The sequence below is a fragment of the Vidua chalybeata genome, chromosome 1 (assembly GCF_026979565.1).
Source record: "Vidua chalybeata isolate OUT-0048 chromosome 1, bVidCha1 merged haplotype, whole genome shotgun sequence".
Classification (NCBI taxonomy): domain Eukaryota; kingdom Metazoa; phylum Chordata; class Aves; order Passeriformes; family Viduidae; genus Vidua; species Vidua chalybeata.
The window spans coordinates 128,357,656-128,371,805 of NC_071530.1; the positions used below are offsets into that span (position 1 = coordinate 128,357,656).

General features: G+C 39.5%; 1 protein-coding gene across 4 annotated transcripts in view; it reads left to right on the top strand.

The window, feature by feature from the left end:
- LOC128799849 (translation initiation factor IF-2-like) overlaps nucleotides 1-13,885 on the top strand; it is a 35,072-nt gene extending 21,187 nt beyond the window's left edge. Inside the window, exons 1-4 of one of the 4 annotated variants that reach the window (XR_008434851.1) lie at nucleotides 9,748-9,854; nucleotides 11,568-11,670; nucleotides 11,882-12,030; nucleotides 12,440-13,885. Coding sequence is in view for 2 of the 4 variants with exons in the window: in XM_053964677.1 (XP_053820652.1) it covers nucleotides 11,568-11,615 (48 nt within the window). In the remaining 2 variants the exon portion in view is untranslated. Of the gene's footprint in view, nucleotides 1-9,747; nucleotides 9,855-9,925; nucleotides 10,020-11,567; nucleotides 11,671-11,881; nucleotides 12,031-12,439 lie in introns of those variants that run through there. The other 3 variants (XR_008434852.1, XM_053964677.1, XM_053964684.1) reach the window with 3 other exon arrangements.
- The last annotated feature ends 265 nt before the right edge of the window (nucleotides 13,886-14,150 follow it).

The window sequence follows — 14,150 nt, forward strand, 5'->3', positions numbered from 1 at the left end:
CATGATAAAAATAGTGTGGCATTTATATTCGTACTAATGCACCTGCAGTATCATCTGTCTCCCAGCTATGAGGCTGCAAATTTCTGCACTTACCAGTGCATAAGTTGAAATGCTTATAAGTCTCTGCCAGCATAAAACATGTTTGCAATTCTGCAAGCTCAGCAGAAATTCTGCAGAGAGACAGAAGAAAGTGTATGTCCTGAACAGTCCTGGCTGATGGGAAATTCATACAACATGATACAAGTTACTCAGATTCATGTGATTGGATTTAGATTTAAATCATGTGATTTAAAACTTTTTAGGCCAGTCTCCAACATGTTTTTATGCTCATACAATGTTAGTTCCTCAGTAATATGTCAGTTTCAGTTATTCTTTTTTTGAGTTCATCTACTTTGTTCTAGATGACACCTGTCAGTGCTAGTTCTAGTTTAATCTCCAATAAAAGTATTTAATAATTTCATAACATTTTAAATTAATTGCCAATCTACTGTGCCACACTAAGACATCAACCTTGAATATGCTTACTTAAAATTAATAAATATATAATTGCTGGATTTTTTATTTGATTTGATTCTGTCTAGTCAATGACAACCCCTCAACACTGTTCTTGTTCTTCTCCCATCCCCCCAGGCTCAGCCTGATGCTTGTGGTTCTGTTTGATTCTGACAGCTCTGTGCAGGTCTGTTCCTTGCTCCATAAGCATATGTGGCTTTCAGTTCCAATACACAACCTTTTTTTCTGCTGCTACTTCTTGCTAACTTAAAAGATCTGCTGATTCTGGGACATATTTTGAGGACATTTTCAAAACCACTGTAAGAGGTTTTGTACTTTTGAGCCTCAATCTAAAAATGAAAAAGAGTTTGACAGTTTTGAAAATTCATTTCCTCTTTTATCTTCTGTGTAACCTTATTGCTTGCTTCACGTTCAGTCATTGAATCTTGATGCACGCAGCAGAAATGCCTGTGTAGACACTCAGCTGGTGGATTTAGTAAGTGTAGATCCTGCTTGCATAAACAAAGTCTCAAAGGGGGAAAAAACCTGACCAAAAGCACACTTTAAATAGGAACACTTTAAATGTATGTCATGATCTCACAATCTCCTCCAAGTTAACAAATTGTATTTTAGAACTGTGTTTGGTAATTATTGCATTCATACCTCAGAAGTAAGACCCAGGCATTATGGTTGGTTGGAATTCATCTGAATAAATAGCAGTTTGCCACATTCTTAACAAAAACATTATTCATTAGAACTATTACGTATTAGCAGCCCCGAATAACATTTGGCAATTGCTTTGGGTCTGTGTTTCTAAAAGGTCCATAGACGCATACAAATTGCTCAGTGAGATAATATAAAACAGGAGCAGTAATGAAATAGTAGAGTGAGTATTAAGCTCCAGGACTGCAGTTTTATTCTGCAAAATGTTCCTCTTGCAATTTCTAAGCATCTTACAAACTTGGGTGTTTCTAAGCTATTTAATGATTGTTGGTTGTAAGATTTGATTTGTATTTGCTGCCTGTCCCTTTGCAAAAGGCGTTAGTGGCAAGCTGAGTTGGTCAGATGATTTTCAGGCATTGCAACAATAAGCCCTAGGTACTGCAGAGGTTTTAGAACACAGATTCCTGCAGATGGCTATCGAAAAAACCCTCTGAAGAAAGTGGCCAAATGGGTGCTATGGTTAGTAGTGCTGACTAGTAGGGTAGAAGGAAGTGCATAAGTACAATGGGAGGAGACTTGTCAGGTTCTCTAAAAGGAATAATAACTCTTCAGATCATATATGACCTCTCTGCTCCATGCATGGCTCTCGATTGTAGGAAAAGAAGGCACTTTTAATGAGTAAATGACTATTCTTTCAAGAAGCTTACATCATATCCTACTCAGAAGAGGTGTAGCCAGGAAGAAGGAAAAGTTTTCCTTATCCTACACATACTGTCACAGAAAAGGAAAGGAGGCTCTAACAAAATAATTTCTTGTATCTGGACACTTCTGGACCTTTAGAGAATATAATTATGAACACTGCTGTGAGATGATTCTACTTCGTAAAGAACAGAAAAAGCTAGACACACTTCCTTAAAGATATTGGAAATGCTTACATTCTATATCAGACTAAACTGCTTGCTCAAGATCTTTCAAAAAGCCTCTGAATGAAGAAGAAGCTGGATCTTGTTGTCAATTTCATGACTCCAACCTCTGAAATCTGTACATAATCTGTTGACCAAATAAAGGATCCTTCCTTTATTGAAATCCAAATGGTTTCCAAAGCATCTGCTTCCAGTTCTGTCAGCAATCTGGAGGATACTTTGCAGATATCTTAAGGTAGAAGTAAAGCTCAAGAACCATGGATTTATATACGTTACCCATCACTGTGACAATGTATGGGAAATGAATCTCCAATGTCACCAACTTGAAAAGCTGGAAGGAAAAATATATTTTCTATAAGGTGAGAGGACTAGAGTGTTCCTTCTTGTGCTATCCATTTAGAAAATGTTTTAAAGAAAGGCAAGACAACAGCTTGCCTTAAACTGATTTCTAATCCAATAGTATGAGATATTTGAGTGAAGAGAAGGACTGAAGGAGGGAACGGGGAAGAAAAGCATATCAACATCCAGTTATTTCTTGTATTTTTGGGTGATAATGGTCTGAGGGTATGGACTTGTTGAAGAGTGTTTGAGAGAAAAAAAATGCCAAGAAAAGAACCTGAACAGAAAGTGCTTCTCCTCTGGTGTTTGTGTCAGTCTTGCTAATACCTACCTGTTAGGTTGCTTTCAGGGAAGTCAGGATTCCCTTGTTTTAAAAGCAACGTGACACTGGGGCTCTACTCCAGATCAGTTCAGAAGCAGTTAGGCACATGAAAGATGATATTCATGACAAATACTTCCTCCTTAGTATTGGAAGGTTTTGCTCTTACCCTCAGGAGGAAAACATTGTAAATGAAATGTTTATTGCTGTAATTCCTTTATGCGACTCTCTTGTTTGTTTACCATTAGTATTTTTGGAGATTATCTAACAAAATCCAGGAATTCACATTTCATAACTGACACTTAATTTCTGTTAGGTTTAAGAAGGTTTTTCATAAGGTTTTGGTAACAGAAAACACAGCCTTAGCATTAGTTCCATAGCAGTATAGTAATCATGAAAGGGATGTGAATGATTGCCTTTGACCATTTACTCTGAACTGAAATTAGCACATTCTTATTAAGGTTTCCAGTGATTAAGTATTTGATTTGTGGGCATAGTATCACCTCTCTATATTTTAGAGATGGATTTAGTCTGGTTTTGGCTGGGATAGAGTTAATTTTCTTCACAGTAGCTGGTATAGTGCTGTATTTTGGATTTAGGATGAGAACTTGCCTTCTGTGTTTCTGTTCTGGGTTTCCTGTACAGTTTTCACAGAAAACCAGTGGCTTCACCTGTACTTTTGCACTAGCATAATTCAGTTCTAATTCACCCAGTATCATTTACTCTATTTTTATAGTCAGGCCACAGAATTAGCAAAACAAATTTTAAATATAGCCAGAATGACGTTGCTGCTTCTTGAAAAGGGGAGGGAAAGAGGAAAACTGCTTGATCAGATGAGGCTGCCATTCATTTTGAGATGCTCTTTGGGCACACAAAGCAAGTAGGTGACACACAGAGCTCAGGTCTCATTCCCTATAGTCTTGGGTAAGCAGGCTGGGAAAAGCATAGGTCAGAGCTGCCTCCAACAACAGCTGGCAAAGTCACTGCTTATCATTTCTTACAGGGGGCTAAAAGGCTGCTCTGAGCAGGAGCTCATCCCTCTGAGCCTCTGTGTCCACTCATTTAGTAACACAACACAAAGGACAATGGGACCTCTCACTTCTTGTCCTAGGTGGGTGTAAAAGCATTGTTGGAAAAGGAAGTACCCTTGGGTTAAAAGGGCAGTAAAAAAAAAAAAAAAAAAGGCTCAAGGGGCCTGTAGTTTTTCTGTCAGGTGACAATTGATAATTACTGACCTGGGATTGCTTTTTGTATAAGGAATTAAAAAAACTAAAGCAAACAAATCAAACCCCGTGGAGAAATTATTTTTATACTAATAGGTATTCTTTCTTTATTATACAACATTGATTGATTTTGGAATTCTTTTAAATGAAGTGTGGCCATTTAGAAAATGCTGAGAAATTTGAGGTTCCACTTAAATAGTGCTAGTTACATGCATCCATATACAGTAAAGTGTTTGTTAGGCATTATTCACAGCATATATAACAGATCACCACTGAAGGACTGATGACCATGTAGAGACTGTGAACAAACCCATCAAGAGTACTTCTCTCACTGTACCTGGAAGCTGTTCTCTCACTGTACCTGGAAGCTGAACAAAGAACGCTGTGCTGCATGGACTAACGTTTGAAAGGACTGGGTTATAAAAACTGTATTTACTGAGTTTCAGGTTAACATGGGGCACCTAAAGAAAAGAATGATCACAGGCTTGCCTGTCTTTTAGCTGTAGGTAAGAGGGCAGTGAAGAGAGGGAACTATTCATGCTTTTAGCTTGAGTATCATTGAATTTAATGAGAGATGAGTGTTAAAACCTCATGCAGCACTTTGAAGATACAGGGGTCACTTTATCTCTTATTCTGTTGAAACAACTGATAAACCAGCCAGGAACTATATATAGTTTTTGAAACAAGTAAATATATTAGCAATACAGTAACACTGTATGTTTGAGCAAAGAAATCAAAATATTTGGGGAAATTAATTATGCAAAAATAGGGCAAGTTGTAACTGACTACATGACAGCTGAATTGAGCTACTATGGTACAATTTTGAAGATATCTTCATCAATTTGCAAAATGATAGTAAATTTAACAAGATTCAGTGCTGGCCTTTAATTCTTTCTATTTAATGTGCTTGTTTAAAAATATGGCATTAGCAAGAACTTATCTGAAGTTACCCTTTGATATTCATTCTGGGCATGAGCCAGCACTGTGTGCTCACAGCCCAGAAAAGCCAACTTTATACTGGGCTTCATCTAAAGCAGCGTGGCCAGCAGGTCAAGGAAGTGATTCTGCCCCTCTGCTCTGCTTTCCTGGCACTCCACCTGGAATGCTGCACCCAGCTCTGGAGTCCTCAGTTGAGGACATGGACCTATTGAAGCAATCCAGAGGGGAGCAATGATCAGAGGGAGGGAATACCTTGCCTATGAGGACAGGCTGAGAGAGGTAGGGGTGGTTCAGCCTGAAGAAGAGAAGGCTCCAGGGAGACCTTCCTGCAGCCTTTCAGTACAAACATGGGTCTTAGGGCCTGTTGAGATGGACAAGGGGTAATAGTTTAAAAGAGGGTAGACTCAGAGTAGATATAAGGAAGATGAGAGTGATGCATCTTTTGTGATGAGCCATGAAACACTGTAACAGGTTGACCAAGGAGGTGATACTCCACCCCTGGACACATTCAAGGTCCGGCTGTAGGCAGCTCTGAGCAACCTGATCTAGCTGAAAATGTCCGGGTCCCTGCCAACCCAAACTCTTCTATGATTCACAGCACACAAGTAATTACAAAGCTGCATAAGGGTGAACTCAGTCCTTGGCAACAACATAACAGTGCTGAGCAACAAATAATAGCAGGACAAAATGTTCTCCCAACAACTGGAGCTTCCCAGTTATCAAAGACTACTCTTACCTTCTTACCTTCCATCTCCAACGCTTCAGACGGCTGTTTAACCAGCTTGGCTCTGCCTAGAAACATTCCCAGAGGCCAAGAGACCCAAGATACTCAGTACTTGCCTGTGTAAACAAGGACAGTGTCAGCTGCTTTATTTGGGCTGGTTTTGCCTGGAGGAAGAACCTAAGGCAGGAAAACTGAGTTAATAGATTCTAAATACAGATTTGCTTCTAAAAATAATCTTCAGACCACACTGGTAAAGTGAATGAGGAATTGGAAAGGTTGTTTAGCAGTTTTACGTGATAGAATTTTTTTGTAATTTTCTCCAATGAACATTGCTGTACTTACTTTTTTCAGCTAGAACAGCCTCCCAGACTTCAACTCCTGGTTGGCTGGCATATTTCACTATTCTTCACATGAAATCAGAGATTTTAATGGCCATCACTCCCTGAGGCTTTCTTAGAACTTGCCTCTCCAGATGAGTTCTTGAGCAAAAGTGGAAATGTCACTGCAGCCATGACAGCTTGGGGGAAGATTTCTAGGGAGTAATTTTTCTTTAAGCAGACTGGTAGAGTTGGAAAAATAGGGCATTTTTGGTGCACCACAGTTGTTCTGCTCTAAAGAAAACACACTTGGCCATTTGTGTGTATTGAGCTTGACAATTTTTACACAATGCTTCTTTGAGTCTTGTCATTAAATACTACCCTGGTTATGCAGAAGTAGCCATCAGTGTCTCAGTCCTCCATTAGTGTTCATATGAGCCTATTCTTTACCATAAAAAGGTGGTGAGGGATTCACATTTATTGTGCCTGAGTGACTTGAATGACATTTTCTCAGTTTAGAAGCATCTCCACTTGCAGACTCAGCTTGGGATCTGAAAGTCAAGCTGTGCATTTTCTGGCTCATACAGCTTTGCCATTAAAGCTTCATTACATCAAATTCTACTCACAATTAAACCTTTGCAGATAAATTTTCCTCTGAGTTTGCAAAGTAATAGTTGAAGAGGCAGCATTTTGGTCCTAGAAATGAAAAACATTTAACAACTCTTGATGACACATGAGCCAGAATGGAAACCAGCTTTTTTCTCATACCTTTGTCAACACAAAGAAGTGAAAGAAAAAACTGTAAAAATTCATTCTAGTACTAAATACATTGGATAAATATACAGACAGGGAATAGATAATTGAGTGAAAGGATGCAACTTTTTGACAGTCACTTTTCAGAATAAAGACACATTTTAAGAAAGACACAGGTGTGTTGGAATAAAGAATTTTCTTTTATATATGAAGGTGAGTCAAACTGTCTTGGGACTTCATTTGCTTAACTGACAGGCAGAAAATAGGATTCTGGCTAGTACTGCAGCTCCTCTAGCTTCATATGGGAGTTGAAATTGAAAATAATAATGAACTGTAATGTTAATCACTCCTTTATTAGAGCAGGGACTGAGGATCAAGGAACCTTAGTTCTTTCTTTGAGTCTTTCATTGAAGTCTTAGCTGATGTGAAAAATAGTAAGTGAAATATCGGTTTGATGGTACCAATCACAAAATGGTACTACTTGGTCCTGTCCCACAGTGTCAGGGCCAGGCTAACAGCCCAGCACAGCCAGCAAAAGAGGCACATACGCCCATACACAAACAGGGCACCTCTTTACATTATTTCTCACATAAGCACATTGCTAAGACATAAGGCTACCTATAGAAAGAGCAAAACACCATTTCAAAGCACCTGGTGTCTGAGAAAAATGTTCAGTGTTCTGTGCCAGTCCCAATATTTTTCCTATGGCAGCATCTCTGTTTCCTCAATAATTTTTTTCCAGATCTAGTGGGATATCCAGGACAAACTGCTACAGGGCCTACTGTGCCCACTATGCAGGACACATCTCCCACATTATGAAGAAGGTTTAACCTTGTTAGAAATGGAAGGACTTTGTTGTCCTGGAATCCCAGATCACCGGGGACAGTTGTGAGCACTAACAGACTGAGGGAAAATTTCTTTTTCCATCACTGTTGTTCCCTGAAGCTGCAGCAGCAGATGCTGCATATTGTGACTGCTTTCAGAACAAAGCTTTCAGCCAGGCTTGAGTCCTAGCATTATTCATCCCTCTCAAAACTCTTCCTGAGAACTGACAGCTAAGTTGGATGTCCTGTGCTTCTACACAAGTAGCAGTCAGTCTATCCGGTGTGGCTGCTACGAAGCTGAGTGTGGTAGTGGTACCCACTGCAAACAGCTCATGTATTTTTTCAGACTTGTGCAGTGGTTAGGCTGACCCACCTGATACTAAGATTTACGAAGAAAGGAAAGAAAACAAAAACATTTCAGAGAAACAACATGATTGCTTGTGCACTCAGCACTTAACAAGCAATCCTTTTACTCATTCAGTCCTACAAACTGGATGCTAAAATGCTTTCCAGGAATGATCTGAACTGAAGCATTGGAGGATGCTCATGTTTTGATCCTGTTTCAACTCTCTTGCAATCACACCACCTGCCTTCCTTGAGTCTCTGTTAACTCAGCTGGACTCTTTTTGTTTTAGTAAAGTTGAGGATTTCAATGAAAACCAGATGTGCTGTCTGATCCAAATTTTCCTGGGTAAATAAATGCTCACTCTGTTCCATCCACTTAGTTATAACACACCAAACCATCTCTAATGGAAATGCTTTCACAGGCCATTTAGTAAAAATAAGGTCCCACTTCTAGAGAGACACTGATCCTCTGTGCTAATGCAGGAAATGGTGGCAAGAATCACTCTACCCATGTCAGTGTTTTTGTGTGCTGTAATGAGGTCTTAGAGGAGAAGAGAGCTTAGCAGAGATCATGAAAACCAGGGAAAAGCCTTAAGTGGACTCTGCAGTGTAGTGTAGTATAAACATGGGAATGTGGGAGAAGATTGTGCATGGAGATGTTGGGAAGAGAGCATGTAGGAGTGTGGATCAATCATGCAGAATACGAGGCCATAGCAGCAAGCAATAACAATAGGAATATTTGAGATAAAATGTGCTGAAGAGCAGCATTTTCCTGCCTTCTTGGTAGTCCACCTTTTCCCCTACCCTCAGGCAGGGAAGCCAGATGTCCCTGAAAAACAGTTCATTAAATTGGTGTAACAAAAGGCAATTAATTCTCAGTGGCAACATTTGGTACTGCCGTTGGTTGTGTTCACGTCACAGACACGCTGCCCCATGCCAGTGGGGGGATTGCTGAGATCTCATAAACAACCAGCCAGGTGAAGCAGTAAATGCAGGGTCCCTGTACACAATTCACAAAGCCACCCTGGTCTTTTACTCCTTCAGCTTTTGTAGTCACCTCTAGCAAAAAGGTGACAATGTGCTGCTTCTAACAAATGCAGGAATCTAACAAAACAGTGCTGTGGTAATTGAGAGCTGTCTCTCTAGTCTTTGATTAATAGACAATGTTTGGGATAGCTTCATTCAGCACTTAACTAAAATTATTGAATATGAATAAATCATGCTCATTATTTTAGAAAGAATGTGACAGTCCTTTGTTCAGGGAAGAAATAAGTATTCCAGCTCCTCTCTGCTAAAGAGATACTGTGAATTTTATGGCCATCCCTAAGATAAGTACTCTTTAGCATGAGACAGAGCTGACCACGACATTTTTTTAACAGATCTGTGAAAATATTTTTATTCCCTTAGACTTCCAACATAAACAGATTCTGCTTAACCATGTTTATAATGCTTCATACTAAGCAGAACTGAGAATCTCAGAAGACAGCAGGCTTTAAATTAAAATTACTTTATATAAAAAAATAAAGATGTATGCCTTTCACTATGTTCTAGTTGTAGATGGCTGTAGTCCATTTGCTCTTGCTGGCAGCTTTTAATTTTCAATATATAAAAAGGTTATTAAGGAGTTTTGCAAACTAATGCAGATCATTTCCAGGAGTGCCCAGAAGAGCTCCAACAGCAGGGAACTGGCTGAGCTCTGTGAGTGGTGGGCAGCAGCTTTACCTTTGAAAGCAGGGTGCTGCTGGCTGTGTGTATCCTGTGTCTTGGTTGTGGAGAGGTAAAGGCTGCCTGGGCAGTTTTGGTGTGCTCTGAGCTCACAGGAGCTGGTGACAAAGCTACCTCTTGTGAGGCAGCATTTTTTATCCCACAGCTCTCATTGACTTATGGCATGAGTCTGGAAGATAAGGTGGATCTGGAACCTATTCTCCACAGAGGCAAAATACTCCCAGTCAGCTTCTGTAGGAAGGGGCTGGTTGAACCTAAAGATATTCAGGTGATTTCTTATACTCTTTTGAGTAACTCTTCTCATCAGTCTCTTCCCAAATTTTTGTTTCAAAGCCCCACGTGAACCTGATATGTAACAGAGGCTGTGCTGGTTGGGATGTGTTTTATCTGAGGAATGAAGAGTGGGATGATGGTTGCCTCGTCATACATGACTGTAAGTGATAGGCAACACCCAAACTGCCTGTGGTGTGTTGCAGAAGAATTTTACAGAAAAACATTTTGGCAAGAACAAGGAGGGAGAGTGAGGGAAAAATAAACCATAATGTATATAATCTCCCAGATAATAAGTTTTGGAGGCCCTTAGAAGAGTTAGGAATGGAGAACAAAGCAGAAAATAGCTTTACACCGTTATAGCCATTCTTGGAGGGAGCTCTTCCCCTCTAACCCCTAATTTCATCTTTGTCCCTTGCCTCCAGTGAGACACATAAAGCTCAGGGACCAGCAGGGAGAGAGGGCACAGGCTCTGTGCACTGCAAACCTTGACAGTCTCTCCTCATGGGCAATCTGAGCATCCATTCTCCTCCCCTGTCCTCACTCAAAGCAGCTCCATTAAAACAGGCATTTGCAAAATGATGCCTGCTGAAAGCATGAGAATTGATCTCTGCACGATATGCCTTAAGGCCAGTAAAAATTAGTTTTCCCATTCTGAAAAGAAGGAAATGAAATGAAAATGCTCAAGATTAAAGGGAGAGCCTTTAGTGGAGCTTGGAAGGAACAATGGCAATCATGCAGTTCGTTTCTTAGGATGGATCCTTTCTGAAAGAGCCACACATCTTATGAGACCCTCCCTTCTGCTCAGAGGAGGACAATCACAGCTTTAGCCAAAGAGGCAGAAATGTTTGGTGACATTTCTCTAAGTCATGAGGTCTCAAACCTTTTCAGGCTCTCTGAAAAAATATCTGGACTTCACTTAAAAACAAGGGGAGCTCTACTTCTCACACGACACAAAATCAAGCCCAGACATCCCCAGAGAGGCCATGAACTAAATGTGGTCAGGGGAAACTATGAAAGGTTTTCAATCTAAGGCTTTTCTTCTACCACATCCCAAAATGCTGGTTTAAGGTTGATAAATTGAAGATTAGAACATATATAGAGTTTTCAACAAATTATTCAGTCATGGTGCATTGAAAGATCTTTTAAATGAGAATTAAATGCATTTTTAGAAAATATGTAATGTCTTAGAGCCACGCTGGAGCTGGAACAAAACATGTTTTCTTTATTTAAAATGTAATTTTTATGGATGCATAAGACTTGGAGCCAGAGAAAACATTTTTAACTGCTGAGGTTTTACAGCCACTCTAGGGTTAGGAAAGAAAGCTGAAAAAATATTCTGCCTGGCAGATTTTTTTAACGCTTCATTTAAAAGTAAAATAAAAAATACTGTAACTTTTCCACCTGTACCGTAGTTCATCCAAGTGAAAGAGACACCTTTCACTTCATCCCTCTCTCCTGCATTGAGCCCAAATTCAAGATAACTTGTCTTGTGTGGAAAGAAGATGCCAGCTCTGGACTGAGAACAATGGCAAAGCCACTAGGGCCACTCCTTGGTCCATAACAATGATGAGTCTCTTTGTTCAACTGCAAGCCTCAGTTTCTTGTGCATAAAATGCAGTGAAAATGTTGTTCCTTGTATCTGAATCATTTAGGTGTGTTGGGAAGTAATTTAGGCTGTAACCATGTCTTTATATAATGCTTTTTGCAGAGAAACCTTCAGACATACCTGCCTTTTGGCATAATTCAAAGCAGTTGATGCCAGTCTGAAAATCTACTTCTGAAGGTTAAAATGTGTTCATTTGCTTAATCAAGTAAGTTTAAAGGCATAATATCTTGAGTTGTTTAAAAAAAAAGAGTTTCCCTCTCCAAATGTTACTCCTGGAAGAGGACCTAGGGAAAGCATGTTAGGAAAGCCCAGGGCCTCCTACATGCATTGCAAAGGGAAAGACACATGCCAGACTTGTCTATAACTTAGTGTCTGGTGAGTCAGAGCTAGAAGAGGCTTTCTCTCCACATTTCTAGGCACATTTTTTACATGTTAAAATTCTTGCACATGTAACCTGAAGATCCATTGGTGAGAGCAGATCCTACAGGTGAACATACCCTATATGAAAAGCCAGAGGAACAAATATGATTTTTGTTTATGTACAGAAGGAGATTAATCTCTTTAGGTGAGTAATTTTGTGCTGTTCTTCCTTGCTCATGTAAGGACTTGTGCTGAAGTACTTTAATTTCACACATGGTAAATCAGAAGTTGGGCATCTTCTCCTGCACTTTCCTCAGTTACAGGTTGGCTGAGGTTTTATTTGTGCATAGAGCTTTTACATACATTTCTTCTGAAATGTGCAGGTTCTTGGACTGGGTGGGTTTGTCTGTAGCACATGGCAAAAGGCCATTCTCACAGTGTGATTGTGTAGCCCACAGAAGCAAAGAATAGTTCTGAAAAGGAAAGGCCATGTTATTCACTCCCCTGCTTCATGGGAAGATCAATGTTATCAAATTAACACATCATCTGACTCTCTCTGAAAACAAAAATAAAATAGCTGTGTGGAAGGATAATATTTTTTTTTTCTCTTTCAGCTGTGGAATTGACTTCTGAGAGGTAGTACAGTCCACTATCCCTCAGGTTCTGAAGTCCCTAGCAAGACATCAGAGGTCCAGATGGGTAACAGTCTTTAAAGAAAATAATGGATTAGAGGAAGACAGGCCACGGGAACGTTTTACTGAGAAACTGAAGATGACTAGAGGAACCAAAGGTGCATACTTTTCTGGGCAGAATTTTCAGAGAATGATGAGAAGAAGATGAGTTTTGTTGTGGAAGCACCATGGAAAACATAAGACCCATTGATTTCACTTACGACGTGACTGAAGGCCTGCTGCAAAAGCTGGACCTAGAGGAAATGGCAGCCTGCATCATGGAGATGCTGTTGGACATCCTTAGGAAAAATTAAATGAAAATAAAGGAAAAATATGGGAGAAAAGCAGTGAGACAGAAAAGCAGCAGCAGTGAAGGGGCAAGGCAGTTTACTTTTAGAATTACATATGAATGCTGTCTCCTTTGCAGTAAGTGCCAGAACTGCTCAGCTTTTCTTCATGGTTCTCACACCTATTCTGCTCATGAGACAACACTTTAATATCACCAGATGTAACCCAGATGGTACATATTAATTTATATATTGATGCTGGAAAACACTTATATACTCTGCATTTGAAGTCTTTTAAGTATGATTTTTATATTCATTTGAAATTTCATTTTTATTGAGCCATAAGGCAGCTAAAATGCAGCTCCCAGGTGAATGAAAATTTATCTATTCTACCCTGAATGATTCCAGGTTTGTGTGAGACTACTTTCAAAGGTGTGTGATCACTTCATTTCAGAAATGATTCTCACTGGCTCGACAACAATGTGCTACTGTCAAATGTCCATTATTATGCTGAATGGAAATGTTGGGGAGATAAATTTAGAACATCTTTCATCTCTTTTTCAATATTAACAAATATTCCATATACTTGCCAGCAAAGACCCAATTGTGTGCCTTAATTTAAACATTTAATTATTTTTCTGAGTCAAACTTGATTTAATAAGTAATGATAAATGGAGTCAGACATGATCTGTAGATAATCAAGCAATGGGGCTCACATATCTGAGAGAAAAAGAAGAAGTGGTGGTGGCATTTGTCATAATAATCTATGCAACATCAGCACCAGTATTTCCCCAGTGTTTGGAATCACTGAGAAGAGGTGATGAAAAAAGAAGAAAATATACAACTACAGGTAGAATCTCAAAACAGTATGAAAGAACAATCTATGCTTTTTTTATTGGTAGCTCCCAGTTCCTTTCAGCCCTCCACTCCATTTCTTATTCTCTGTTTCTATCCCAAAGTGTACACCATTTCTGCAATTGTATTTTCTAAGCTCAAAACTCGACTCCTAAGTGCTATGTTTCTGGCAGAGATAGACCTTTGGCCCCAGAGAACAACAAGGAAAAAGCAAGCACTTAAAAATATCAATAAATAAATATGTTTTTAAAGCACTAACCCACAGAGTAGTCTGCTATTATTTCTGTTGTATTAAAGTGGCCATGCAGAAATGAACATAAACCCAAAACATGAACTTTGTACCCTTAAGAACAATTGGAAAAGGAATCTTCAGGCCATTCTTTATAATCATTGCAACAAATATGCATTATTCCACTAGACTAGCGAAAACCCTTTCCTGCAAAGACCATCTTTCCATCAACAAAACAGAGAGTGAGGCTGGTGCAAGGGTGGAAGGTTGGCTTCCAGAAGTG